This window comes from Larus michahellis, chromosome 3 (genome assembly GCF_964199755.1).
Source record: "Larus michahellis chromosome 3, bLarMic1.1, whole genome shotgun sequence".
Classification (NCBI taxonomy): Eukaryota; Metazoa; Chordata; class Aves; order Charadriiformes; family Laridae; genus Larus; species Larus michahellis.
The window spans coordinates 87992762-88020758 of record NC_133898.1 but is presented as its reverse complement, the minus strand read 5'-3'; the positions used below and the strand labels follow the sequence as shown (position 1 = coordinate 88020758).

The 27997-nt window shown below is 36.7% G+C and overlaps 1 protein-coding gene across 1 annotated transcript; it reads left to right on the top strand.

Annotated features, from left to right (window-relative positions):
- Position 1: 1 nt before the first annotated feature.
- UFL1 (UFM1 specific ligase 1) lies at positions 2-22804 on the top strand. Its single transcript, XM_074581095.1, has 19 exons — positions 2-189; positions 935-1080; positions 2165-2193; positions 2958-3055; positions 3894-4008; positions 5414-5544; positions 6174-6232; positions 10848-10994; positions 12168-12343; positions 13074-13253; positions 13634-13754; positions 16426-16548; positions 17721-17841; positions 18804-18967; positions 20077-20207; positions 20325-20405; positions 21164-21249; positions 21683-21863; positions 22571-22804. The coding sequence occupies exons 1-19, from the start codon at positions 113-115 to the stop codon at positions 22781-22783; spliced, it is 2379 nt and encodes a 792-aa protein (XP_074437196.1). The 5' UTR covers positions 2-112; the 3' UTR covers positions 22784-22804.
- The last annotated feature ends 5193 nt before the right edge of the window (positions 22805-27997 follow it).

Sequence of the window (27997 nt, the reverse complement as noted above, 5' to 3'; positions counted from 1 at the left end):
CGGCTCCCGCCCGACAGGTGGCGCTGCGGAGGGCGGCGGCGGCCGGGCGGTTTGTCCCCGCGCGCTGCCCGTAGCCCGCCCGGCGGGGCTGACGTGTAGCGGCGAGGCGGCGATGGCGGCCGCCTGGGAGGAGATCCGGCGCCTGGCAGCCGATTTCCAGCGGGCGCAATTTGCGGAGGTGGCCCACAGGTGAGCAGGGAGGCGCCGGTAACTCGCCGCCGTCTCCTTCGGTCGCTGAGGACAGCCTGCCGGCGCCCTTTCCCCTCCCCGCTCCGGCGGCCCTCCTCACCCCAGGTCCGGCCCGCGGCCCTGACGCACGGCGGGGTCCCGGGAGCGGGGGGGGGGGGGGTCAGCCGGGCACTGCCCCCCTGCGGCTTCTTCCACCGGTGTGTCAGTGCCTGTGAGCCCTGAAGGGGCGTTTAGGCCCCCCCCAGAGAGAATATGGAGGTCCACGAAAGTGTGTAGCTGCCCTTAAATTCAAGCTCCTGAACATTGTCACGGCTCCCGTGCGCTCTTTCTTCCGTACGTGGTGTACAGCAGTTGAGGCGGTTGCCCAGAACCTGGTTTTAATTATTAAAAAAAGGCACAAAAAACCAACCAAACAAAAGCAAATTAAAATTAAAAAGCACAGAAGGATCAAAGACACAAACTGTGTAAGCGTGACCATTCACGGGCAGATGCAGCCTTACAGCAAAAGGGGCTGACAGCTGTTCAGGAGAAGAGTAAAAGTCACTTTAGAGAGATGACCCACAGAAGTGAAGGCGTATGGATGAATTGGGGGTGATAAGTAGGATCGTGAAATTAGTTTTTTGTTGTGAAAAGTATTCACATGGAATAGCAAGAAATCTTCATTTCCTGTATTTTTGAATCATCAATTTAAAGATAATTTTAGCAGGTAGTTAGAATAACTGATTATTCTTTATGCTGTTGATAGATTGTCAGAACGGAACTGTATAGAAATTGTCACCAAACTGATCGCAGAAAAGCAGTTGGAAGTAGTGCACACGCTTGATGGAAAAGAGTATGTCACTCCAGCACAGATTAGTAGGGAGATCCGGGATGAGCTTCATGTTTCTGGTGGTAAGCGTGGCATTTGCTTTCTTCCTGTGGATTTGGAAGTTAATTTTGCAGACTATAGAAAGAATTTGAATATTTTCTTCAGCACCCTTAATGTTGTAAAAAAAGTGAGCTTGCCTCCTATTGCTACATATACACATGAATTCACCTAGTATTATTTTATTTTCACTTCAAATCTGTATTATTTTAGGTAAACATATCAAGACATGTTACTTTGTTCATTTTCACCCATGCAGAATTTCTGAAGTAGAAGTGGCCTAAGAACACTTTTGAAGGAAATTTGGTATTTTAGTATGGTTAAATATCTAGCCTGGATGTTTAGTCTTGACTTAGAATTTCAAAATCAATCATCTCCTTTCACATCATTAGTAATAATAATATTTTTAAATTGTTGTTGACGGGTCTTTTATTTTACCAGTATGAAGAGCCGTCTGCTTTGTAAGATCTGACTTACATATACAGGGAAATAAATATGGTCACATTGCTTTTTGTCAATGGTTTTAATGAGAAGACGGTATATTGTACTTTTAAGTACAATTTAAGGATGAATTTCACAACATCATATGTTTAGAAAATTAATTTCTTTATATGTTCATAGAGATTGGTCATTTTCTTACAGTTACCACAAGTATGCCTCAGTTTGCGTTATGCCTTTATGTATCACATCATTATGATAGCTTGAATTGAATTTAAAGTTGCTGTCTTTTGTTAGCAGCATCATGCAAAGGTGGAAAGTTTTGACAATCTCAGTTGTGATACTCATGGCCTAATGGTCACATCCAGATCAGCGTCAAAGCAAAAAACAAGTTGGAGGGAGTTTGAACAGTGATTTTTCATTCTGGAGTTTCTGTATTGGATTGTCAGCAAGGCCATAGGGTAGAACAATATGTGATATCTTGTACTGACCACCCGTGATTTCTGTGATTTGGCAATCTATAAATCTTTTAATTGGTTTACAAACTTTGATTTAATTGGTCTACAAAAAAAGTAATGAAGAAGTATTTTGTTTGCAATGGACTATGCTATATTCTAAATCTGTTCAGGCGTTTTATATACTAAAAGTATATTTGTACTTTTTTTTTTGAAGGTCGAGTAAACATTGTTGACTTACAACAGGTAACTTTTTAGTAATAAAAAACTATATACTTCTTTCTTTTCCACACCATGTATATTGTAAATATGAAGTTCATCAGTTATACTCCAGCTATACCCTTTTTTAAGAGAGAACAAACTTTATGAAGAGCTGGTGGCTCATGTCAGAGTACCGCAAGCTACTTAACCCGTCCATTTACTGCTTTATTGGAAGCTCCTCTCTGCTTAATGATAATCTACCACCTCTGAAATAGCCACTAAAATATACAGATTTTCTTTCTGAACTCTTCCTTTGTAAACTAAGAAGGGCAAACAGAAAAGAAATGTGTTTCTCATTTAAATTTAAATCTGCAGGAGCATGCATAATTAACTTTGCATGCTTCTTTGGGTCTTCCCTCTTCCTTCATTAATCTCTTGTCTCTACTAATCTTTATCCTCCAGTAGTCTTCCTCTGTGACTAATTTTCCCTTCTGGCTTGAGTAAAATTACTTGGAATAAGAAAACCTTTCTGAAAGACAATTTAGTATTTTCTGTTCATAGCTTCCTGGAATTTTTTATTTTATAAGTTTCTTTTAACCTTGTCACAGTTACAAAGAGAGTTTTTTCTGCCTAAAGCATTGCTGCTTTATTCCAAATCACAGATTAACCATATATATATGCAATAGTAGAAAAAAATAAAAGCAGCTTTCCTCAAGACATAGGAATGTGTAAGTATAATATCTCAATGTTTGAGAATTAATTTCAATTTAAAGTTCTTATAAGAGATTTTGTTGTTTGGTTTTTTTTAGGTAATAAATGTGGACCTTCTGCACATTGAAAACAGAGCTAACGACATTGTTAAATCAGAAAAAACTATTCAGCTTGTACTGGGACAGCTTATAAACCAGTGAGTACTTTCAGGAGCGACATGAGTAATTTGCATTTATTTTTTAAAATGCAGACTAAAAGTCATAGCCAGCCTTTGTTGCTTCTGAAGTGAAATACTTTTTTCTTGACTGCTACTAGGCTGCTTGGTGCTCAGTGCTTCCTTTCCAAATGGCGAGTGAGGCCTATCTCAGCAGAGCATCCAGTGAATCCATGGAGCAAAGCCCTTACTGAATGTCTCTGCCCAGTATCCTGCACTTAAGAGGCTTCATTTCTTACCCAGCATCTTTGTGTACAGCAGACAGATCTCATTTGCTCTGTGGCTTTGCTATCTGCCTCAGCTATTGACAAACCCTCTCGTTTTTTCCCACCTCTTGCTTTACCTCAAAAGCCTAAGATGTATAAGCAAGTTATTTCATGACATTCGGCACAGTGAAGTAATACTTTTATGGGGTTGTCTCTATTATTGATTGCGCTGCAGGATTTATTCTTGGCAAAGAATGTGAAGTTCCTGGCTCTCTTGAAATAATTAAGACCTATCTTGCTCACTAAAGCCTACTTCTGTGTCTCAATGACATACAGTGTTTTCCTGTTCCTGCTTTTTGACAGTTTCATACAGCAGATAAATGACCAATTTTAATACTAGGTACCTGGTGAGCAGGCTTTTTAAAAAAAACCACAATTCAACTTACATTGTTCTCCTTTATTCATTTAAAATAATTTTCACTTTATTTTTGCAAAGATGCAACAGAAGGAGGTTTAGTGCCAGGTCAGTTAAGAATTCAGCATGTGGATAACAGGTTGATCTTGAATTTCACGCTTAATGTGTTGGGATTTTTTTTTTCTTGTTTTTAAATAAGGAGTTACCTGGATCAATTGGCAGAAGAAATAAATGATAAACTACAAGAAACTGGCCAGGTGACAATATCGGAACTCTGCAAGGCATATGACCTCCCAGGAGACTTCCTGTTACAGGTGACGCAAGCCACCAACATAGCAAATGTGGAATTGATTGTGTTCACCTTCTTTTGTCATCTTTTCAATATCTGTGGCGTTAACTGTGATGAGCTGCTTGTCATTCTAAGCAGAAAAGTATTAGATACATAAAGGTTGCGATGTAACAGCTATTTACAGATTGAGGTTGATATTTGCCTTTTCGCTTTTGGACAAAATTTCTTCAGAGTCTTCGTGACTGTTAGGAACAGATTAGAATTAGGAATGTTAGGAATGGGTTAGATTAGTGGAAGATCTGAAAATGTCTTTGTATGAAATATTAGAGAGAAGATGTAGGGGCAGTTTGGATATCCCATCCCTGGAGGTGTTCAAGGCCAGGCTGGATGGGGCTTTGAGCAACCTGGTGTAGTGGAAGGTGTCCCTGGCCAGGGCAGGGGGGTTGGAACCAGATGATCTTTAAGGTCCCTTCCAACCCAAACCATTTTATGATTCAATGATGATTCTATGATACTATGATTGTAATTTCATCAGTCTCATTAGCTACTCAGGAAGCAGAAATACAATGGTATAGACCTTTCGGTTTATTCAGAAAAGGTTTAAATAACTGTTAATTTCTAGAAGCTGAGCCAGACGTTCAGAGTAGAAACAAAAAATATTTACCTTTTTTAGTGGCTGTTGTGGTGTTTAAAAGGATTAGGAAGCATTTTCTTACTTTCAGTCAAGATTGGATTTTGTTTGGAAGATATTTTTTCAAAGTGTAATCCTGTGACGTGTTAGGTGAATAGTTATATTGGGTACCACAGACAACCTTATTGCCTCTCAATTTATGAACAGATTTCCTCTAATATTTGTTGTGTGATGACCTTCTACAAAAACGTTTCTAATATACAAAAATCATTACATGGTTTCTCTCTGTTTCCTGGGCAATATGTCCTAGGTTAAGTTCACTTCGCAAGGATGCACATTTTAAACCGTTTGCACCTCTCTCTTTTCTGTTTATTGTTGCTAATTTTTGTCTTGATGGTTTGAAAAAATGGGTAGTGAATTCCTTTGCCACTGTTTCATACAAAATTAATACAAAGGTTAAATCTTAGTTTTCGTTGTGCGTTTCCAAACCATAATTATTTATTTTGCAAAGTGTTCTTTCATCATTAGATATGCATTTATCTGACAGAAGAGGGCTTTCTTAGGAAAGCTGAATTCCCTGAAGTTTTGACTGTGGGCCATAATGGCATCTACTTACGTGTCATAAGACACATTCTCAATGTACCTAAATAATAATTTCCATTTGTAGTCCTCATTTCTGAATATTTTGTCTCTCTTAGCAAAACTAATTTGCTGATCTGTTAATACGGATTTTTTGATTAATTTTTGTTTAACATCTTTAATACACAGTTTTAGCAATCATCCCAGCTTCTATTTGCAGGCATTATCCAGGCGTTTGGGTAGAATTATTCATGGACAACTAGACCAGGAAAACCGTGGGGTAATTTTTACAGAAGCCTTTGTGTCCCGGCATCGAGCACGCATTCGTGGTCTCTTCACTGCAATTACTCGGTAAATTGCAACACCTGCAACAACATATTAAAGTATCTTTACCATAGGTCTTTATGGACCAAATTCACTTGTGATTGAGAAAGAACAGAAAATAAAGACATTTGGGTAGATTTGTTTAAGTGTAGTTCAGTTCCTAGGGTGAAATATTTAGTTATATTAGACTCACTTTTTTGAAATGGGGACCTTCTTTTGAAAGGAGAATAAGGAAAATATAACAATATACCACATAAAACATACTTAAGTTTTTTGGCTGAAAAAAATGTTAATCAGCAGTTCTTTTGTTTGGAGAGTATCTATCCTCACTGTCAATAACATGTTGATGTTTACCCACTACGTGTGATTATAGAAGGTTTTTTCTTATTAATTAATAGTCTTCTGTTTTGATTTCTATGAAGAGAAAAACTTGGGAGAGCAGAAGTTTCCTTACGATAATTATTTTAGCTTTGTTATAAGATATAACTTCATAGTAATTCAAAATTAAAACCTACTAAGCTGTGTCAAAAATGAGTGTAGCACCTTGGGGCTGAGATACTGTGTAGTTTTGTCTTTCTGGAGTACCTCTTATTTCTAGATTCTCCACATCAATTTCAGGTCATTAACTTTCTTGTTTTGTTTTTCTTTTTTGCAAGGCCTACGCCTGTAAGTACCTTGATCACTCGGTATGGATTTCAAGAACATTTACTTTACTGTGAGTTTCATTCAGGCTGGTTTGTATTTTTGTTAGTTAATTCATAGATTCTTTGTTCTTGAAAGATGTATACTTTCAAAGAAGCATTTTAATACATAGCCTTAATTCTGGAATAAAGAAAAATATGTTTCTCTCTAGCATAAAAAGTGTTAAACCTTTTGTGCTATCCATAACTGAAGAGATGTTCTCTGTAGCTACAGCAACGAAAGCATACGTTGATGAAATGCCTCTGGGGGTAGAATGATGCAAGAAGTACAGTACTCATCATCTGTTTTGTTACTTGTCCTTAGCTGCTGGCAGTTTTATAGAATCATAGAATAGTTTGGGTTGGAAGGCACCTTTAAAGGTCATCTAGTCCAACCCCCCTGCAATGAGCAGGGACATCTTCAACTAGATCAGGCTGCTCACAGCCCCGTCCAACCTGACCATGAATGTTTCCAGGGATGGCACATCTACCACCTCTCTGGGCAACCTGTTCCAGTGTTTCACCACCCTCGTTGTAAAAAATTTCTTCCTTCTATCTAGTCTAAATCTACTCACCTTTAGTTTAAAAACCATTGCCGCTTGTCTTATCACAGCAGGCCCTGCTAAAAAGTTTGTCCCCATCTTTTTGTAGGCCCCCTTTGAGTATTGAAAGGCTGCAATAAGGTCTCCCCGGGGCCGCCTCTTCTCCAGGCTGAACAATCCCAACTCTCTCAGCCCGTCCATCAGGAGTGGTGCTCCAGCCCTCTGATTGGTTTTGTGGCCCTCCTCTGGACCTGCCAGTGAAGCACACAAAAATGGGACAGATTTTATGTAGCCAAGTGGCATTAGCTGCTCTGGATTTTATTTATTGACTTTTCTGGAGAAAAAGACTTTTATGGAGAAGAAGTCTTATGAGGAGCGGCTGAGGGAGCTGGGGTTGTTTAGCCTGGAGAAAAGGAGGCTGAGGGGAGACCTTACCGCTCTCTACAACTACGTGAAAGGAGGCTGTAGTGAGGTGGGTCTCGGTCTCTTTTCCCAGGTAATAAGTGATAGGATAAGAGGAAATGTCCACAAGTTGCACCAGGGGAGGTTTAGATTGGATATTAGGAAAAATTTCTCCACAGAAAGGATTACAAACATTGGAACAGGCTGGCCAGGGAAGTGGTTGAGTCACCATTCCTGGACAGGGAGCAGCAAAGGGCTGCCAAGATGATGAGGGGACAGGAACACCTCTCTTATGAAGAAAGGCTGAAGGATTTGGGTCTCTTCAGTCTGGAAAAAAGACGGCTGAGGGGGGCCCTTATCAACACTTATAAATACTTAAAGGGTGGGCGTCAGGAGGATGGGGCCAGGCTCTTTTCAGTGGTGCCCAGTGACAGGACAAGAGGTAATGGGCACAAATTTGAGCATAGGAAGTTCCACCTAAACATGAGGAGGAACTTTTTTCCTTTGAGGGTGGCAGAGCACTGGAACAGGCTGCCCAGAGAGGTGGTGGAGTCTCCATCCCTGGAGACATTCAAAACCCTCCTGGACATGTTCCTGTGCAGCCTGCTGCAGGTGACCCTGCTCTGGCAGGGGGGTTGGACTAGATGATCTCCAGAGGTCCCTTCCAATCCTATGATTCTGTGATTCTCTGTGGTAGCAGAAACAGAGCTTTTGTTATGCTCCTAGTTAAATGTCTTTATGTCCTGAGAGATAAAGCATCTCCTTAAACTCTTGGTTTTTATTTTCCACATTTCCTTTTTAAAATAGAAATACATAAAGATTTCCTATCCAACTGCTGAAACTTTTAGGCACTACTTAATTGTTTCTCATTTCTAATGTTGCAGCTTTTCTTTGACTACCAGGAATCCGCTCTCATCTGTCCAAAATGCTGCTTCAAGCATCATTAGTCTTGTATGCTGACCAAGTGCTGCTGGTCTTCAGAATTCTTTAATGGTTTTCTATCTCCTCTCATGAAAGTTAACATTTCTTTTTTGTTTGATTGGGTCTTTTGTCTTCAGGGTATTGCACGCTTTAGCTCCACTATAATATCTGTCTGCTTACCTTCTTGTTCTTTGTTGCAAGCTTATTCATTAAAAAGGAAAATCTTAGCATTTAAATAAAATTACATAAACACTCTACTTTCACATAATCAATTTAGGTTTCTTCTTTTTTTGGAATGTGCCATCTAGGTATTCATAGATTAAAAGGAAAATCTGCTGAACTGCATTATAGTAGTGTTGCAGTACCCAGCAAATTTCAGTATGCGGTTACAGTCTTTTTCAAACAGGTCCTGCAAGTACTTGATCATGTATTGCTCATGTACAGTGTTCATGTGAATTGAAGTTCTAGTGCTTTCCTGTCACCAGTAATCATCACGATGGCGAAGTGTATTTCTAATACTTTCTTTTTCTTGTTTGTTCTTTTTTTAGTGAGTTAGTTAATCTTTTTCTTTAGTTTATCTTGCTGCATTTCATTTCCTCTGCAGTTTCATGAGTTTCAAAGAGCTTTTTACTCACTGCCAGAGCGTGTTTGATTTTATTCTATCCATTTTCTGAGATACCATTTCAATTCCACAAATGCTGGAAACTTGAAAAATATCTTCTTAATGTGTTACTTATACCCTTGGCTTTTTATGTTTGTCATTATTAGTAAGGTGGTTTAAAGTGATCTTTGTCAGTTTTGTATCTCTTACAGAAAAAAATTGCAATTTCAGTTTACTGTTAGTATAGTTTACAAACAGCTAATTATTTAATCAACACTTAGTGTTAGACAAGATGAACAATAGTCTTTAGTTCTGTCACATAGCTGTGCTGCTGTTCATGTTAAGCTGAAATGAATTTATGATAGAAAATAAATAATTTTAGAAATTAGAAACCTTAAGTTAAAACACTATGAAAGCATATGAAAGCACAGGTGTTCTTCGTTTCTGAATATTGTGTTGCTGATGTAGGATAGGCATGGAGAGATGCTTGTCATCTTTGCCAGACTTCTGCAGAGACCTTTTACAGAACACTGCAAACTACTCAATCACCTTTAAAAATAAGTGTGAGATTACAGTAGTTCTGCAGATGTCCTGCATCTAGGCATAACTGTAGTAGGAGCTGTGAAATCTCCTGTGAAAGCACCTTCTCTGCCCTGGAGTTTTAGAACTGGCACTTGAAATAATACAAAAATTAATTGGCATTGTCATTTCTCCCCCTTTCTCCATAAAGACTCTGGTTTATTGCTAGTGCTCCACAAAATGATTTGAAATACCTATAAGAGTCTTGCTCTTTTTTTCCTGAAAACTTTGAATAAAAACAGGTTGAGATTGCAAACTGTATTGTGTGACAATAGTAGAATAGGCACACTGACTCTATTTTCTAGGGTAACTAAACTATTAGTAAGTATAAAAATCTAATTTCATTTTCAGAATCTGTCTTATAAGCTCCATTTTATACAATGTAACCGAACCATAGCAGAACATGATTTCTAGCTCCTCTTAGATTACATAAAACTGCATCTTGTTTAAATCAGTTTCTCTTTCTTCTATGTTTTTTCAGTGTAACTACTGTTCAGATTTGTTAAGTGGCAGTCATGTTCAGTAGCTGCTGGCTTATAGAGGTTTATCTACACTGTTGGCATATCTAACAAAAAAAATCATGGGTAAAATGTAGTATTTCTTCTGGAACCAGGTTTTTCTATGTAGGTGAGCTAAACCTCCACATGCTGTACTAAACATGTTGAAATGTTGACTGCTACTGATGTTTAATGAGGAAGGAGCCAACAATGTGATACCATTTAATGTTCTGTTCCAGGGTAAAATCTGTCTTTTCATGAAATAGAAATCAACACAAACTGAAGATAAAAAGGGCATCTAGCAAAGCTCTAGAAATCATCAGAGCTTGGCAGTTGACGTCACTGACTTTTTAAATATACCTAGTGACTTACAAAAACGCATAAGCAGAACATAGAAGACAAATCAGATATTCCTGTGCACCTTTAATGGATTGAAAACACCTTATTTAGCATCGACAAAGGCTTAATACTTTGGTGCTACTAGTTACCGATATGTTCTTTGTCAACAATATTTGTGCATTATCAGGAGCTTATTACTGGCAACAAGAGTGTGAACATTGTAAACCCTGAAGAAGGTCACCTGTTGGAGGTGGTCACATTTATGCAGTTTAGGTAGCAGTTTTTCATGTATTTTAGTATGTTCAGATCTCTTTTTTTCCATCTTGGTTATCATGCAAGTAATGAACTCGAAGAGAACATATTAATAAATTGCTCATGTATTTTATTGCCTGCCCAGAGAAAGATTCTTTTATAAGTACATTTTTTAAATTAAAAGCTCAAACTGTCTAGGTATATGTTCAATAAAAACTGTTTTGATCTTGCCATTGTGACTCACTGTTTTGAAACATTGTATGATTTCCAGAGCTTTTATCAAGACATTCTCATAAGTGTTAAAAATAATTGATAGAACTTGGGAATGTTTCACTAGAACAAGCACTTGTAGTTTGGTCTATAGTTTCTTTCAATTAATAATAAAAAGAAAAACAACTAATGGGTGGGAAAAAAAAAGAAACAAAACAGGGAAAATAATTGCTGTGTTTTGACTAATGGATATATCAAAGTGGAAAATGTCACTTCATTTATTTTCTTCTTTATTTTCTTCTTGTAGCTGTGCTAGAAGAGCTTGTTAATACTGGTCGTCTAAAAGGCACCGTGGTTGGTGGGAGACAGGATAAGGCTGTGTTTGTTCCAGACATCTATGCCAGGACGCAGAGCAACTGGGTGGATTCCTTTTTCAAGCAGAATGGTTACTTAGGTGATTAATCTTTATTCTTGTAGGTAAAATATCTTTCTAAAACTAGTTTATGTTATTGGTCTTATCCTAATATAGCTAGTGTCTAGAGTGAAGCCTCACAAGAATAAGTGGAAATCAATACAGTAGTTGATACTCCTTTGTTAAAAGACCATCTTGTTTATAATGATGTGTGTTACTTTATCACAAAGAACCATATTTCAGCGGAGAGAGCCATACTGGTAAACAGTAACTTTATTTCTCACAAACCAAGTTACAAATGCTACTTCTATTACTATCCTGAAGACATTGCTTTGACTGCTCATTGTATACTTTTCAGATGATCATGTTTGACCCACATGGTTGGAGTTTCAGTCCAGGTGTCCAGTTTACAAACAAACTTTGGCTGTTAATAGTCTGGATAGGCAAGTGTGCAGTGCACAGGAAGAACCTTTCCAAAATAAGATTTGTAGAACTGGAGTGGGTAGCACTAGCGTCCTGATTTGAATCCAAACAAGTCTGTCTAACTTAAAGCTGAGTGATGCTGGATGATGGTGTTTTAAAACAGGAGCTATGGGAAAATGTGGACCTGAATAAACAGAGGAATGTACCCTTAAGGTCCCAAAGGGCCAGTCCCTAAATAACAGTTAGTCGTGCAGTTTAAAGAGGTTCAGCATAATTTACTGTAGTAGTATTGTTTCTGTAATATTGCTTGACTGATAGAGTATCTGTCAAAGTCTTTGAATGTTTTCAGAAAGTCTAAGTATAAATTGGCAAATAGTTGAAATTCTTTCCTTGTGAGGCATTGCATGATTCTATGAGTATATTGGAGTAACTTTTGAAAACAAAACATTTGTCATTGTATGTGTTATAAATATTGTCCATGTTATATTAGAATACTTTGGAAAGATAGAATTGCGAAGATAAACTTAATGGTATAAGAATCTGAAAAAAACATTTTTTTTCCAAAACTCAGACCAAAGTCATGTCCACAATTTATCTTCATACTCCTGTTAACTGTGTTTAGGTGTAGCTTGTGCTGAATTAAATTTTAGCTCAGCATCAGCTTGAGGCTGCATTTACTTGTATATAAACTGTATGTAATTCTTCCTTTCCTGCTTTCAAAAAAATTACCACATAAGATCCTGTATGTATATGAAGGTACTTAAGTGTAACAGACATCTCACTATTTTATAGAATTTGATGCGTTGTACAGACTTGGCATCACCGACCCATCAGGCTACATTAAAAAAAGATTCAAGTCTACACAACTCTTATTTCTGAGAGCAGCTTGTGTTGGTCAAGAAATTGTGGATCAAGTTGAAGCCTCTGTAGAGGAAGCCATCAGCTCTGGCAACTGGATAGATATAGCAGTAAGCAATCCTTTCAGTTGTTGTTGTTGGATTTATTTATTTTGTCTTATTTTAGTGTCAAATGATGCTCTATTGAAACTACACATAGGTATAATGAAAATTCCGTGTTGCCAAAGAAGAATATTCAGTTTAAGTAAAATAACAAGTAAAAAGACATTATTTGCCTTTAAGTTGGTCTGAACGAAAACACAGGAAGGACATATTAGTATTCAGTTGCTAGATAGCTAAGACTAACTTTCATTTCAAAATTAGTGCTAATGTATTCTGATTGAGAGCAGTATATTTCAGTGGGGTTTTTTTGGGGAAAAAAGTTAGAACTGAACTCTCATGACAGTTTCAGTAAGCAGACATATATTAGCCATGTTGTCCTGGCTGAATCCTAATTTCAGGCCTTACACCACTACTCAGCTGCTTGTAAGAAAGTCTGCTGTTGTTTTTTTGTTTGGTGTTACTCTGTATCTGTTGAGCTGCATTTAGAAGAAATTGACATGTGTTTTCCCAGAGGCAGCACATACTGTAGAGCAGTGTTGCTTTGCGATGTTAGAATATTTATAGCGTTTGCTCTTAAATCACTGGTTTAATTTAAAAAGTGCAATATATTCTAAATCGTTAACAGATGTCAAATAGGGTGATGGGGTGTCTGTGGATTCTATTTATCCACATACAAGTATGTCTGTCCATTCTAGAACGGATTATTGTATGTAAGGGATTTTGATTTTCTTTACCCTAGACTCTTCTGCCGAGTTCATTGTCAGTAGAAGATACTGGGATTTTGCTTCAGCAAGTAATGAGATCTTTAAGCAAAAATTCTTCAGGTTTGGTCTTCAGTGACACCATTGTGGTCAGTGAGAAATTTCTAAGCAGCTGTGCTGATCTGTTTTCTGATACAATGCAACAGAAAGCTGAAAAGGTACAGTTTTTTTATTGGTCTAGATGCAATATACATTGATTGTTGTATAGTTTATGTTATTTTCTGTTTGCTGTTGCCATCTCTTTAACATCTCATCTAAAATACATCTTGAGAAGAAGGGCAAAGGTGAAGAAAAGTTTTGTATATGTAATTAGTGTAATTTAATTTATATTCAGTTGCACTCAACACTATCACACTAACAGTATGATCAAATATTGAATTTTGAAGAGAAGAATAAATGTCTCGTCATGTGTTGCACTTGGAGAACACGGTGTTAGATTAGTATAGTTAAAAATGGCCAAATGGCTTAAATATTTCCGCATGTATCTTTTGTTGCTGTGTTTATCTTTTTGCTATGAAGCGCATGTTCTTCATTTTAGGAGATGAAAAGTAACCCTGTTAATTTAATCACTGAAGAAGATTTAAAACAGGCTTCTGGTCTAGAGAATTCATATGCTAATAAAAAAGACAAAAAGGATGAAAGAAGAAAGAAAGCAACAGGTAAGGCATCAATATTTAGCTGAAGCCAAAAAAAAAAGGGCTTGTTAGTCTTGAAAATATTCAAATATGAAGTTACTATATTTTGTAGTCCATTATTTACCTCCAGTCCATTGCTGACGATATTTACGACATAATCCAACCACTTTTCATCATTATACTGTAGGTGTAGATATATCTGAGCTACGTCCATGAGAACTAATTTCAGATTTAGAATTGGAAAGGAAGTACCATAAAGATATCTTCAGTTAGTCCAACTCGAGGCAGCTGTCTTTAGAAGTAAGGAATCCATATTGATTTCTTAGTGTATACGGTATAGTCACATAATATTGAGTTGTGCAATGAGGACTGACTATATGACCTTTAAAAGTCCCTTCCAACCCAAACTATTCTATGATTCAGTATTAGCTTGGGAACCTCTGTACCGTTTTTTATTACACAGTATAGATACAGTTACTCTCCGCTTTCCAGGGACCCAGGAAAATGAAAATATTTTTTAATAGTGTTAAGAAGTTACTTCCAAAATTACTCTGTCTGAAATGAGAAATGAGGTATTAAGATGAGAGGCTTTTGAGAATATTGTACATCTTTTCTAAGAATCCCATGACAGACAATTTTCTGTTGTTTGCACACATAACAGATATTTGGAGATTCACACAGTTTACTTTAAGGTATATTCTAGGTTAAATTAATCCCAAGTCTTATTCCATTTGTGTGGTGGCTGTTTAGAATAGATCTTAATCTGAGGAGGAATAAAAATGTGTGGGTTTAACCCTTTCAAACCTTTCTGTAACAGAATTAGAGCACTGATGCATCTAGCTTAATTGAGTGTACTCATCTGAAAAATAAAACATTACATTCTACTCTTAAAAAGGCCATTACTGAGTCAACATGGAATCTAAACTTATTCTTGCCATAAGAGACAGCAGATTTTTCTAGGCCAGAGCTGAAGCAGAAAAGCTTGAACTTTAATTGCACTGTCAGAATAACTTCAGTTTCCAACCCTCTGAGGAGTGAGACTCTGCTGAGCATGTACTACGTGTCTAGACACATTCATATCTGCAGGTAACATATTCAGAAAGCACTACCCTGAAGTGGTTTTTTTATGGACTGTTAGGTGCATCACCTTAAAACAGTCAACATCATGGTTTAAGGATTAGATGTTGTTATTGTGTAATGGCAGAATGTGGCCAATGTCACATTGCCTATCTTAAGGTCTGTACGTGACTATATCAATATCTGCTGTTCAAGTGTAACCTGACATGGCGTAGTGTTAATGGAGTTCATCAGAAATACAGATTCTGCCGTGTATTGGATTAATTAAAATTTTCAAGTCGAATTCTGTATTGTCTGTTTATAATACCATTTGCAACAGTCTGTTACAAACAAGTATCTGTGGAGGCATGTAATCCTTTGTGTACATTACAGTCCGTGTATCCTATTGTCATAAAATACGGCTTTTCTAGCAGTGGTCTCTCCTGCTTCATCTCTCTGTGGATAAGATCTTGACTGCAGATTGCAGCTTTTTCTATATGGCTATAAAGTGGAATACACAATGAAGGGGGCTTGTTTCCAAAATAACTAGTGTATTGCACAGTTGACAAACTTGTGAAAAACACCAAGTCTTTTTGGTTTTTTCTTTAAGAGGTCACAAACTCTGAAGGTCGCAGAAGTACATTATCCACTCCTACCTGCAAGTGAACTAGTTTGCTGTTCCTGCAAAGTAATGCTTAAAATCCATCTATAGCACATAACAGATGCAGTTAGCTTTGTGAGTAGTAGCATCTTGTCCTTGTGTTTCCTTTTCTTAAATGATAATACATAATGTAGTTACTTGAAATCTTGGACCTTATATTTAAATGGAAAAATAACTACTTTCTCAAGGCTTAGTGCATGTATAAAACCTGTTATTCTGGAGTTCAAATTTGTTTCAAGTGAAAAAAGGAAGGGAACAAGCTGTGATAAAGGGAACACACAGCAGAGCAGCTTACCTTGTGGAAAGGGACTGTATTGCCAATTGAGGTCCAATCTGCAGTGTGAATACATGGATTACAGGAACTATGAACGAAGTCATTTGTTACATTTGTCAGAACTGGAACATCTCATTGCTTTATAGGCATCTAGGAATAGTTGAAAAAGAATTAGTGTTCTAGTTATTCTTGGAAGCATGCATTCGATTATTTTGGATAAATGCTTACGATGTAGGATTCTTTCTCTGAAAGTTAACAAAGTTACATTATCTGGAATATTTTTGAGTAGCTACTTTATTCAGCATCACTGAATACAAACGCTAAATGCTTGCTAAGATGCTATTTCAGCCAACAGAAATTCTCCCATTACATTATGGACACTAGCATCTCATCTGTTTTCAGCTGGAAAAAGATAGTGCTGCTTTTTTTTTTTTTCAATGATATGTACTTTTTGTATTATTAGCATTTGTCTTTATTAATGACATTAGCTTAAGCAAAGCTTTGCTTAGTTGAGCTTTTTTCTTAGGAATGAAACTTATGTCCCTATGGTTCTGGAATATGTATATTATAGGTTACATTTAGAATCAGGTTGTGTTTTTTTTAGTTCAGCATTAACAAGTAATGCAGATAAATTACCGTAATATTGTAAAATAATTTTAAGTGCTAGAACTTCACTGTGTACTAAGCAAATAATTCTCCACCAGAGGGCAGTGGAAGCGTGAGAGGAGGAGGAGGTGGTAATGCTAGAGAAATCAAGATCAAGAAAACCAAGAAGAAAGGAAGAAAGGATGCCGACAGTGATGAAGAGTCACAAGCAACTAGCACTGGTTTGTCATGTTATTTTGGACTAAATGTGTACTTCCATTTTACATATAATATCTAGACTGAAAAAATACTTTTAACCATGATAATTGAAGTTGTGAAGTACAGCATCTTAATTTTGTATCATACTACTCTCATAGATTACTGTAATTCACATATAAATGAAGTTATTTTTCAAGATTGCTGTTACTGAGTAAAACAGTGTTACACTGCCTTTTTTTGGTGTATCCTTTCATGTTTTACAATTGTTGCTGTTTGTATTGCTGTATTGTCGTAAATAGATTGAATGAAAATCCCAAGATAAATTCAGCTGTAACCATTCAAATATAAATAAGACCCTTCCAAACCTGATTTAGGCTCCCTTTCCACCTGTTTATATAGCCTTGTATGTTGTTCGTGGCTACTGTGGCACAACTAGAAACATCACTGATTTCCATTCATTCAGTTATCTTACATGCAGAATAAACCTGTTTTATCCTGCATCTGGAACATCGAATGCCCGTCCTTTTCTGGTCCCTGTCATCATCCTGGTCTCCTTCTTATATGTAAAAACTAAATTCTGCCGCATGCAGGCAAACTTCATATCTTGTCCAAAATCAAAATACAGATGCACAAATTTATATGCCTTTACAATCAGTAAGTTGATTTTTTTTTTTACTGGAACTTCTTGACTGTTTTAATATTCTTGCTTTATCCTGCCTCAAATTTTGTACTGTAACCTCAACTTTAGGTACTCTCTGTTATATGGTTGTGTACCTTACTAAATGGGGTTAAAAAAACTCCCAACAACCTTGTGAAATCCTTCAAATAGGAACATTCTGTTCAGTTTTGGCATTTTAAAAAAGCTATTTGGTCTTGGTGACATCATCGTTTGTAAAATAATGGATGGGTTAGACAGTTTGAAGTTTCTCAGCAAAAATGTATGCTCTCATATACTACTTAAGTTGTCTGTTACAGAAAATAACTGCTAAGTGATCATCAGAGAAATTTTGTCAGTTTTTCATATGTGTAAAATTTAACTGTCATGTGTAGTCATCCTTTTTTTTGCATTGTTGGTAATGTATTTCTTCTGTGGAAGTTTGAACTTTGAGACATTTCACTGTCTTATGCCACAGAGTAACTGCAGCAAAGTTAAGTATAGTGTTTTTTCAATGACTGTTGTTCATTGCCGCTACAGGTAGGAATAAGCAGCCAGAGTTCCCTTTCATGTCACAAGAGGAAATTCAGGATGTTTTAAAGGCTCACATGCAGGATTGCCCTGAAGAGCTGATTACAGAACTTGCTGAACACCTAATAAGGTAATTTGAGAATTCAGCTGGAGTTAGAATGCCTGTGATTCACTTCAGATTAATCTTCCCTTCAATCTGTTTTCTTGCTTAGAAAAAAAAATGTTTTGCTAATGGAAATGAACCACAATATTCTTTTTCTATACAGCTCCATGTTATATACTTAAGTATTAGAAAGCCATGCTGACACACTGATGAGAAATCATGCTTCTGCTTAGCAGTAGGTAGTTCTGCGTCCTTTGTCAACAAGCATATTTTCAGGTTTGTGGGTGTATTTCCACCCCATTACACTGATCCATACTGGGGTTTCACTAGTCCCGTCTTCTGTAAAGCCCTCTGTAAATGTGGAGCTGGTACCTGTGTGAACTGGGTAGCAAGCTAGGTCAGCAAACCGATCTAAGCAAAGATGAATAACTTCTTTTAAATGATGTTCCATACAAGAGAGGATGTGAATATGTGTGTTCAGGGCAAAAAGGACATGATAGGACTGTAACAGCCCAAGTTTGAATAAACTTGGAGTGCAATGGTAACTCCATCTTTAGAAGGGCCTGTGCTATTTTAATGCGACTTAAGTCTTCCCCTCTTGCAGCTGTCATTGATCTGAAATTTATCCACAGACAAAAGAGTTTGTGAAAAGCGTTGTTTCTGGAAAGCTTTTCTGTTTTTCATGTTGTTTCCATTTAGGAGTTGTTATGAGTTAAAACCTTGGCAAGCGTTTACATACCATGCATACTGTAACCAATAGTACTTCTGCAATTACAAAAGTACATTTTAATTTTTTTTAATGTGTGCCTTTTTTCTGATTTCAATTATTTGCTTTCTATTTATCTCACCATTCTGTGGCATTCATGTCCCATTCATTTACTGTGTAATGAGGTAGCTTTTACTATTGCTGATATATTTGGAAAAACCACCCACAGTTTTACGCTTTGTTTAATGCTCCCTTTTTCTGCTTTCTTCTTCCCTGTTCTAAGACCTTTAACAAAAACTTATCAGGAAGTTGTGCGTTCTGTTTTTACATCTTCAACATCATCCTCTGGAGCTAGCAGAAGACAGACTATGAAGGACTTGCAGGAGGAATTCTCAAACTTGTACAACAACATTCGGTTATTTGAAAAGGGAACAAAGCATTTCACAGGTACAATAAATATGTACTTCAAAAAATGAGTATGCTCCTTCAGGGATGTTGAATTTATTCCTGAATCTACATTCAAGGTCAAAGAAGAGAAACACTTTCAAAAGGAAAAACTTAGAGATGTGTTTACACTGCCTAACACTCACCTTACGCTGGAGTGCACCTTTGCACACTTACTGAAATATGGTCTCTTAATTTCAGATCTGTAGTCTGTTATATCGTCTGTCAAGATAATTGTGGTGTTTTGGCCTTCTTTCCAAAGTGTTTACATCCCTTTGTAGTTTTTATTGTCGGGGGGGGAGGGATAATTAATAAACTTACTTCATTCTGTCACCTGTGCCAGAATTGAATACTACCTGATTCTAAGAAGCCCCTGTTAAAACCTCTTTTAGGTTTGATACTGAAAGTAGTTGCTCCTCGAGGGTAGTTTTTTAACAAGGTGTAGATTCACTTTGCAATGGGTTACTTCGTAAGGTGTCTTTTTTAGCTACCTGTATTTTGTGACAGAAATGAAGCATTAGGAAAATATTGTATACATTTCCAGCGTTCTCTGCTGTATTCAGCTTTCTTCTAGAGCTTTCCCTGTGGAAAGCTTACAACAAAAGGAAACAGTAGCAATCCCCCCCCACACAATATTCCCATGTTTAGGAATAAATGGAACTCTTTTCCATTAGCCTCTGTTCTTGTACATGTGTTCTGTTGCCTCTTTTTCTAAAAGTCTACTGTTTCAGCCTTAAGTCACGTGCCTGCTCTTCTGTTTAACTGCTTATCCTGTAGACTTTTCCTTTACATACCTTTTACTTGTTGATGGATGGCAGTGGTGGCTCATTTGTGATTCGGGAGTATTGTACAGGGACTAGTTTACTGCTTATACAGATACACCTTTGTAATACTAACAATGCATTAAAATGAACATACAGACCTGAAAGCTCACGGTTTTCACTGAAGAATATTCCATAAGCAACTGCAAATGAGGGATGTTAGCTTCACGTATCCAGATGACTTTCTCATACTACTCATGATTGATAGAGTCCACGTTTTAGCAAGTGCTCTGATTAGAGGAGTCAGGGAACTATGATAAGTTACTTTTAATCACTTATTTCTTTTAACAGATGAGACTCAGACTAATCTTGCCAAACACCTGTTGAAGACTGTCTGTACAGACATTACAAATCTTATTTTCAACTTCCTAGCATCTGATTCAATGATGACAACAGAAAATTATTCTACAATCACAAATGAGGTACACAGTTAACAGTTCCTTATTAACAGTCTCTATTCAAGTATCTTCTGTTTAAATATGCCTGCAGCTAAAAAGGTAATTAATATTATGGAATGTCTCCATTCTTGTCTCATACAGGTCCGGACCAAGATTTTAGGTAAATTGCCAGAAGACACCAAAGGTCCTTTAACTAAACTGCATACTTCTCTGAATGGCAAGGTAAAGTGATCCAGAATCTTTGAGTTGAGATTTTTCCGTTCTGCTGATACAATGCTAATAAACAGCTGACATACATACTGTAGTATGTAACTGCTGCTTCTGTGAAGGATGAAAGCAAAATAATCTTTTGAACTTGTGTAAGTCAGTAAGTTTAATATGTTTTCATATCTGTGAGTTTTAAGAGGTGAAAAGGTGCTCTTATATTTTTATACTGATAGTCACCTAGCTCTTTGCTTCCAGATGGAATCTAGTATATCTTTTATGAGCAGGTGAGAAAATTAAAAGCTGAGAGAGAATCTGCAGTTTAAAGTGGTTGATGTTACTTGTATTTTGTTCCTGAAGTTCCTGATTGTCTTTCCATGTATTTCTTAACTAGTAAAATCCTGTTTATTAAAAAAACCCTTTCAGATTATGGCAGTGTAAGTACAAAGGAAAGTAATTTATTAATTCTTTTATGCAAATGGCCATACTGATATGTTTCTTAAGCAAAAAAAATCTGTAAATAATTGTAGAACATGCATTCCTTTTTTAATTTCATTTTTAAGACTGACAGATTATCGTTTGTTTTGATATTTAAGTATATGAACTATTGGAAGATGAATAAACTTAATTTCTACTAAATACTTTTTACTACTTCTTTTCTTCCATAGTTTATTCCAGATGTATTCACAGTCATCTGTTTGTGTGGTTAATTGTGAACAGTAGTTAGCCTTTTTTATAATCTTCTAAGATTAAATATTTGTATCATTTTTTCATAGAGCATAGAAGATTTTCTTTCATGCCTTGATTCTGCAGTGGATATTTGCGGTATTATGGTGAAAAAAGGAGACAAAAAGAAGGAAAGGTACCTTAATTTTATTTATTCCATGCACAGTATGTGAAATGTAGCTCGGTTGCTGCACAAATGTCAGATGGTTAGTTTGGTAGCAGTCACACAGAATGTGTAAGTACAAGGCAGTCTTTCTTTCCAAACTGTTTAACTGAAAACTACAAAGCCAAGCAGTCCTAATTCCACGGGAGAAGGAGCAGGGAAGAGCTAATTTGCTTGACTGACCACTTACTACAACATACTAGTTTATAAATTCTCCAGTGGGCTTTTCAAAATCTCGCTAGCTTTTTTTTTTTTTTAATGTGGAATTTCATATGAAGAACTGGTCAGTCAGAGAAGAAAATTAAAATTAATTGATTGAAGTTAGATAGGTTTTAGAGTCTTACCATCAACTGCTATAAGACAGAACAAGAAACATATTTTTATATAATGTATTCCTGTTCCTTAGGCAAGTCCTATTTCAGCACAGACAAGCTCTGATTGAACAGCTGAAAGTCACAGAAGATCCAGCTCTTGTTCTGCACCTGACATCAGTACTGTTATTTCAGTTTACAACCCACTGTATGCTTCATGCACCAGGAAGATCAGTACCGCAGATCATTAATTTCCTAAGTGGCAAGATCCCAGAGGTATTCCTTTCTAGCTTTTTAAGGGGAAAGTACCTTTTTTCTGTGACAGAAGGTAAAAGTTGTGCCTTACACCATTTCTGCTGCATAAGACTGGCACATTTGTGTTTCATGACTAATCATTACTTTCTGTACAGAATACGCAGTTTCTCTGATCTGTGTTATATTTCAAATGTATAATTTCAGGGATCTGTCTTCAATATTATTTTAATAAAAATGAAAATCAGTCCATTATTAGTACTGTAGCTTTTCCTTTTCCATAGAGACAGCCATGTATCGGGGGATGTTATAATTCTTATAACTGAAATTTTTTTTACACTGTCTTCCCTCCTAGCTACAGCGTGATTGCTTTTTAAACTTTTCTAGTTCAGTTTTAAAGAAAGATGTCCATCTTCAAAAATAAAAACATTGAAAGTCTGTATTCTAATCTGCCAAAACTGGTGGTGTTCAGTAACTGCATTGCTTTCCTCCTTCAGTGGTTAATTGTCCTGTTCTTGCAGCGTGGATGTACGTTCATCTTTCTGCCTCTTTGTCTCTCAGAATTTAGGTTGCAAAATACCTTGATGGAAATATATTTATGTATTGCTAACCCTCTTCAGGCAAGAATGGGAGAATGCTTTTCTAAAAATCTAATCTTTAATTAAAGGTCTGTGTACCTTCTCCATGATATTGACATTCCTTTTGGTTTTTTTCTGCTTTTTTACCCTCAGGATCAGCATTCTCTGTTAGTCAAATACCAGGGATTAGTCGTGAAACAACTGATCAGTCAGACTAAGAAAACTGAACAGGGAGACGGTGACACAACAGATAACCTGGAGGAGGAAGAAGGAGCAGATGCCATTCGAAAAGAGCTCCAAGAAATCACTACCTCTATCAAGGATCTTGTTCTCAGACCTAGGAAATCTTCTGTAACAGAGGAATAAAATTATTATTCAGTGCATCCACATCCATGACGAAGTCCGATTTTTTTTTTTTTTTTTTTTGATTCTGTAGGAAAGGACAGCAGCAAATGCTTGACAAACTTTAAAATTTGGCTTCTAACAATTGCACATCACACCCAGGGGACACGGTTATTGGGTGATTGTGGCAAATGGAGTTTTGTAATGCGCTACTACAGTGTTTGTGTGATGCACATTGAATGTATATGTGACAGAGCACAGTTGCGGACACTTCAGGTATGAAATTAGTGGTTTTTAATTGGCATCTTAGTGTGAGGCCTCAAGAAATGCGTTATTCTTCGAATAACTGTATTCTGTTCCGTACACACACAGGCTTATAATTTTACTTCTCTAATTGGGATTTGTAGTGATCTAAGGATTGTATATAACTGTATACAAGCCTGTATATCTTAATTTCAAAGAGTAGTTTTGAGACCTATACTGAAACCTAATAGTATACCAATGAAAGGCCATTTTTTACTTTTTGATATCATTAGTGGATGTTTTCAGCTTCTGTTCACTGGACCACAACAGTAAAAACATTGAGTAGAAGCATATATTGCTAAACTTAAGAGAAGCAACCCAGTACTAATATGAGTTTCTAACTGTACTGAAAGCTTATGAAAATCAGCACACTCATGCTATTAATGTATTCTGTTAATGTCCATAATAGCAGTTCATTTAAAACTTGCATTTGGGACAGAGGAGGCGTTACCCTTTTGCATTGGTGTTTTGGGAGTGCATAAATACTGTTAAACCTGCCATATTTTATATGCTTTATGTTCATTCAGCAGACCTGAGTTCTTAATCCAGTTCCCATAGCAGTTAGAAGCACTTGCTTGCGTTCTGTCAGCTCCTTGAGAGAACTTGTGGTATCCTGTTTATCCTGAGTTTTTCAAAAGAATGTAGTTTATCGTCTTTCTACATAAACTTTATAGACCAAAATATTGGCTAAAATGTTTCCCTCAAGTTTTTTACCAGCCTTATTTTTACATGAGCGGTACTTTATGTCTTGAGGAAAGGGGAAAAATATGTAAAATAGAGTTCTGCCGCTGTTAATGACATAATTCTTATATGTCAAATATACTTCTAACTTATTTTTGAGAAGATAATTTTCAAACCAAAAATATTTTAGTTTTATTACTTCAGTAATGCCCATTGATTTCATGTGTGTAACTTCAAGTTTTTGCATAAAATGAAGTTTGAGTAGTAAGACAATAAATAGAATTATTTTCACTAAAAATGTCATTGACCAAAAGAAAGCAGATTTGTGCAAGCCCTGCTCTGTTCAGATATTTCTGTTTTCCAACAGTTCACACATTCTATAAGATTATTCATAAATATATCCAAGCCTGAAATAACAACAAATGAAAGTTGAGGAGGCCGAGTATGGAAGCTCAGTAACAGATTAATGAAGGTTAAGTTAATTTTGGTAAGGGAAAAAATTGAATTTTATACATATATAAAAGACAGTCATGTTTAACAATGTTCACATCAGTGCTATCTGTTACCAACAGTAAGGCAGAAGCAAAGGTAGCTGTTTCTCTTTCCTTGGCTGGAGGCTAGCATAGCTGACAATGAAGGACAATGAGGAGTAAGAGATGAAAAATGTTCAGGCTGTTTAACTTTGTTTAAGAAATAGAATTTGCATACAGGGAATAGGTTTGTTTTCTTGATATTTAGCCAGAATAATAATTAAGTTCCTATACTGAATGTAAACAATTTTATATGATGTTGAGCTATTTTGTAAATAATATGCCATATGACATTCTGTATGCAAATATGAAATTATTTTAATAATATTAAATGATGAAGTATTTAAAATGCATTCTGTTGACTTAGCCAATGGTTGATCATCGTGCAGCTTGGAGCTTTCAAACAGCAATTGGTAATATGCACCGTTTGATTTAACGTGCCATTCTGAGTGTCCCTGTATTTTTGTTTGATACTTTTTTATGCTGGAATAATAATGATCTTATTATAAAATTTACCATATCATGTGTTAGACTTGCTATATTGTAGACAATGGTATAAGAATGATAAAAAAAATACATTCTTCAAAGTAGATATGAGGAAAGCACTAAAATTCAGAGATATCTTCTGGCTACTAACAGAGTTCAAGGAGACATAGGTTGGAAAACCTTCCCAGGTGTTTTGTTGTCTCTTAGATGTGTAAAAACAGTCTTTAGTTTATGAAATAGAAGTATTTTGAAAGAGAACGAAAAGGAATATTCACAATTTCCTGAATATTTTGCTAATTCATGGGTTTTTTCCCCTCCCTAGGAGGAACATATGCAGGAGGAAGAGTTATCTTGTCTTAGAAATCAGAGGTTCAGTTCACAAAACAAAACTGCCCTTTGGAGTATCTAGGAAAATGAAAGGCAACACAAAGTTACTTTTAAGTATTTCGTGTCAGCCTCTCATACCCTTCACCTATGGTATTTAATCACCACCATTATATTTTTATAGACTGAAAAAGCTGTCGTAAATACACAAATATTTATAAACATGCATCTCATAGCCTATTTTGCTGCTTCTCTCAGCAAATTGGAATGGGTACATTAGCCATAGGTGCTTGGGCTCAGCAGCACCTTTTCCTTTCCCTGTTTTTAAGTGGCAAAATGTGACTTCTGTAGCTGGTTATGTGCAGGTCTGCTGTAAATGAGCAAACTGTTGCTCTGTTAGAACTTGCAGCCTTCTTTCCAATTCTCTTCATCACGCAGCTTCTCAAAAAGCTACTAATTGGCACAAGTTTCTAAGTAACAGCACTGGGATTCGTTGTCTGTGAGAATATATCTTGCAGCTTGTTCAGATAAAACTACAGGACTTCTGTTCTCTGTGTAGGCTCATGAGTAGGCTACTGATGCAGTGGTGGCTCCTTGAATTATTTTTTTTTAATAAGTAACAGTTACATTTTCCGTAGGGCAGGAAAATGGAAATTTCTACAAAACTGGGTAGATTTGGGTTCGTGGTTTTTTTTTTTAATAGGAAGTTTAGTACTCTTGCAGAAGCCACAAGAGTGACTACTGGCTCAGATGGAAGGTCATTGTAGCCCAGTATTGTGTCTCCAGCAAGGGCCAGAAGTGGATGCCTAGGGAGGAATATAAGAACAAGGCACGTAGTGATTTTTCCCTTGAGTGCGTTTTGAGCCTCCAAATATGTGCTACTTGAACTTTGAACGATGATTGTACTTTAAACATAGAAAACGCCAATTATCTGAGGCTTTTGGATAAACAGGATACTTGCGAGAGCAGGATTCCTTTCTCTGCAGGGCCAAATAACAGAACATATTCGGTAAATGCCAAAGATGTTTTCTGAGGAAAACATCAATTTAATTAATTAATTTTGTTAAGGAATTACATCTTTTTTAAAAAAATTACAAAAAAAAATTAAGTAGGAAGAGTGACTTAAGAAGTTTAAAGAGAAACACCGTTTTGTTGATGAATTTCCCAAATCCTCAATGTGAAGAGGAAGCTAGGTCAAGGCAGATCATGTCTGAGGACAGATGAAATAAGCTGCTTTCTATTTCAGGAAGTTCAGGAAGAGATGTGGAAGCCGTATGAGGCATCAGTAAACTGATATTCCGAAGAAGCAGCAGAGTTTTTATTGTTCTCTTCGGTTGCACGCAATTTGCACCTGTGGGCAAAAACTCTGTTTGAGGTGCTTCTCTGCACGTGTCTTCTATTAACATAGTTATGATCTCTATCTACAGTTAGATGAATTTAAGGACAGTCTTTGAAGTTTAAGGAAGGTGATATGCTAGAGGAGATGTCTGTATGTATTGTGCTAGAACTATTTCTAATTGTCATTAGCTCTTTCAACGGATCCATTTGGATAATACGTTTGTGTTTCTCTGTCTCATGATCTTCAAAAGGTTCTTGGTCAAGAATTGTACTTTCGTTTTTTTCTTTTTGGAAGTCAACGCAAGAGGAAGCTATTCATTATTCTCATTCTGGACTGAAATTCAGACCTAGGGTGTCTTATCTCTTCTCAATCTGAAAAAAATCGCAAGCTTGAAAAATCAGCATAGAAGTGCTTGGTATAAATAAAGTAAATAACAATAGGAGGAAATAATTCAGTCTAGTTTGAGTAGATGATAAAATGTCTATAGAGGTTTAATAAACCAGTCAGCTGCAAATAGAGATGATGAATTCTTGGCAATAATAATCAAATGATCAGTCTGATACAGTAACTTGCAAGATACTACCTAGACGCAGATAACCTCCGGGATGCATTGCCCAGATTTAGCAATTTTACTGAAGTCTTCAGAAAACGTAATACATCTCTAAGCCATTTAAAAGTTTTCTTCTTTCTTCTGTCTGTAATATAAAGCAGTTCCCACCCTCTTGACATTATAGACGAAATGATTCAGATCTGTTGGCTCTTGGTTGTGGAAAAATCTGCCTGGAGGTCAGTTGTGGTTCCTACCACAAGCAGCCATCCTTTTTTTCACTCGGCATAACTTCAGGCTGCATTTGTAAATGGACACAATATCTTTACTTTCAGCTGCAATTCATTAAAGGTCTGCGTGGAGTCGTACGCAAAGTAGAAGCACTTCTGCGTGCTTCATGCATGCAGTGGACTGTCTGTGAAAGTCAGCTGGCCCCTGTTCTCTCCAAGCAAAAAGTAAAAGAGATGACAACAATTTAAAGGAGGCCAGAACAGAGAAATACTGAGAGAGAATCACGGGATAGTTTGGGTTAGAAGGGACCTTTAAAGGTCATCCGGTCCAACCCCCAACCTAGAACCTAGATGAGGCCATTGTTGCGGCTCTGATGGTAACGCCATATGAACACCTTCCTGCGTGATGGAAAAGCAGCAAATCATTCCAGCCTAGAAACTGCTTTAGTAGTGTTAGAGGAGTTCTGCTGGGTCCCCAAAACTCTCTTCTCAAATTGGAAAAGTGTTTCTCCCTGCCTCCCATTTCCTGTACACAACAGTTGGACTTTAGTAATCATGACTTTTCTGTTTCTTTTCTGATTTACGAGCCCACATGAGGTCTTTTGGATTTATTATGCATGGACAAAAGTGTATGTGGGAATGAATGATGATCCATCTTTTTTTTCTTTATTTTTTCTTGTACTAAACAGTTTGGGGGGTTTTGATTCTTTAGTTTTTAACAGACATATCTTTTTCCTTTTGACAACTGTCTGAAATATGTTCCTTTAAGAACCTCCTACATGGTATGTAGTTGCAATT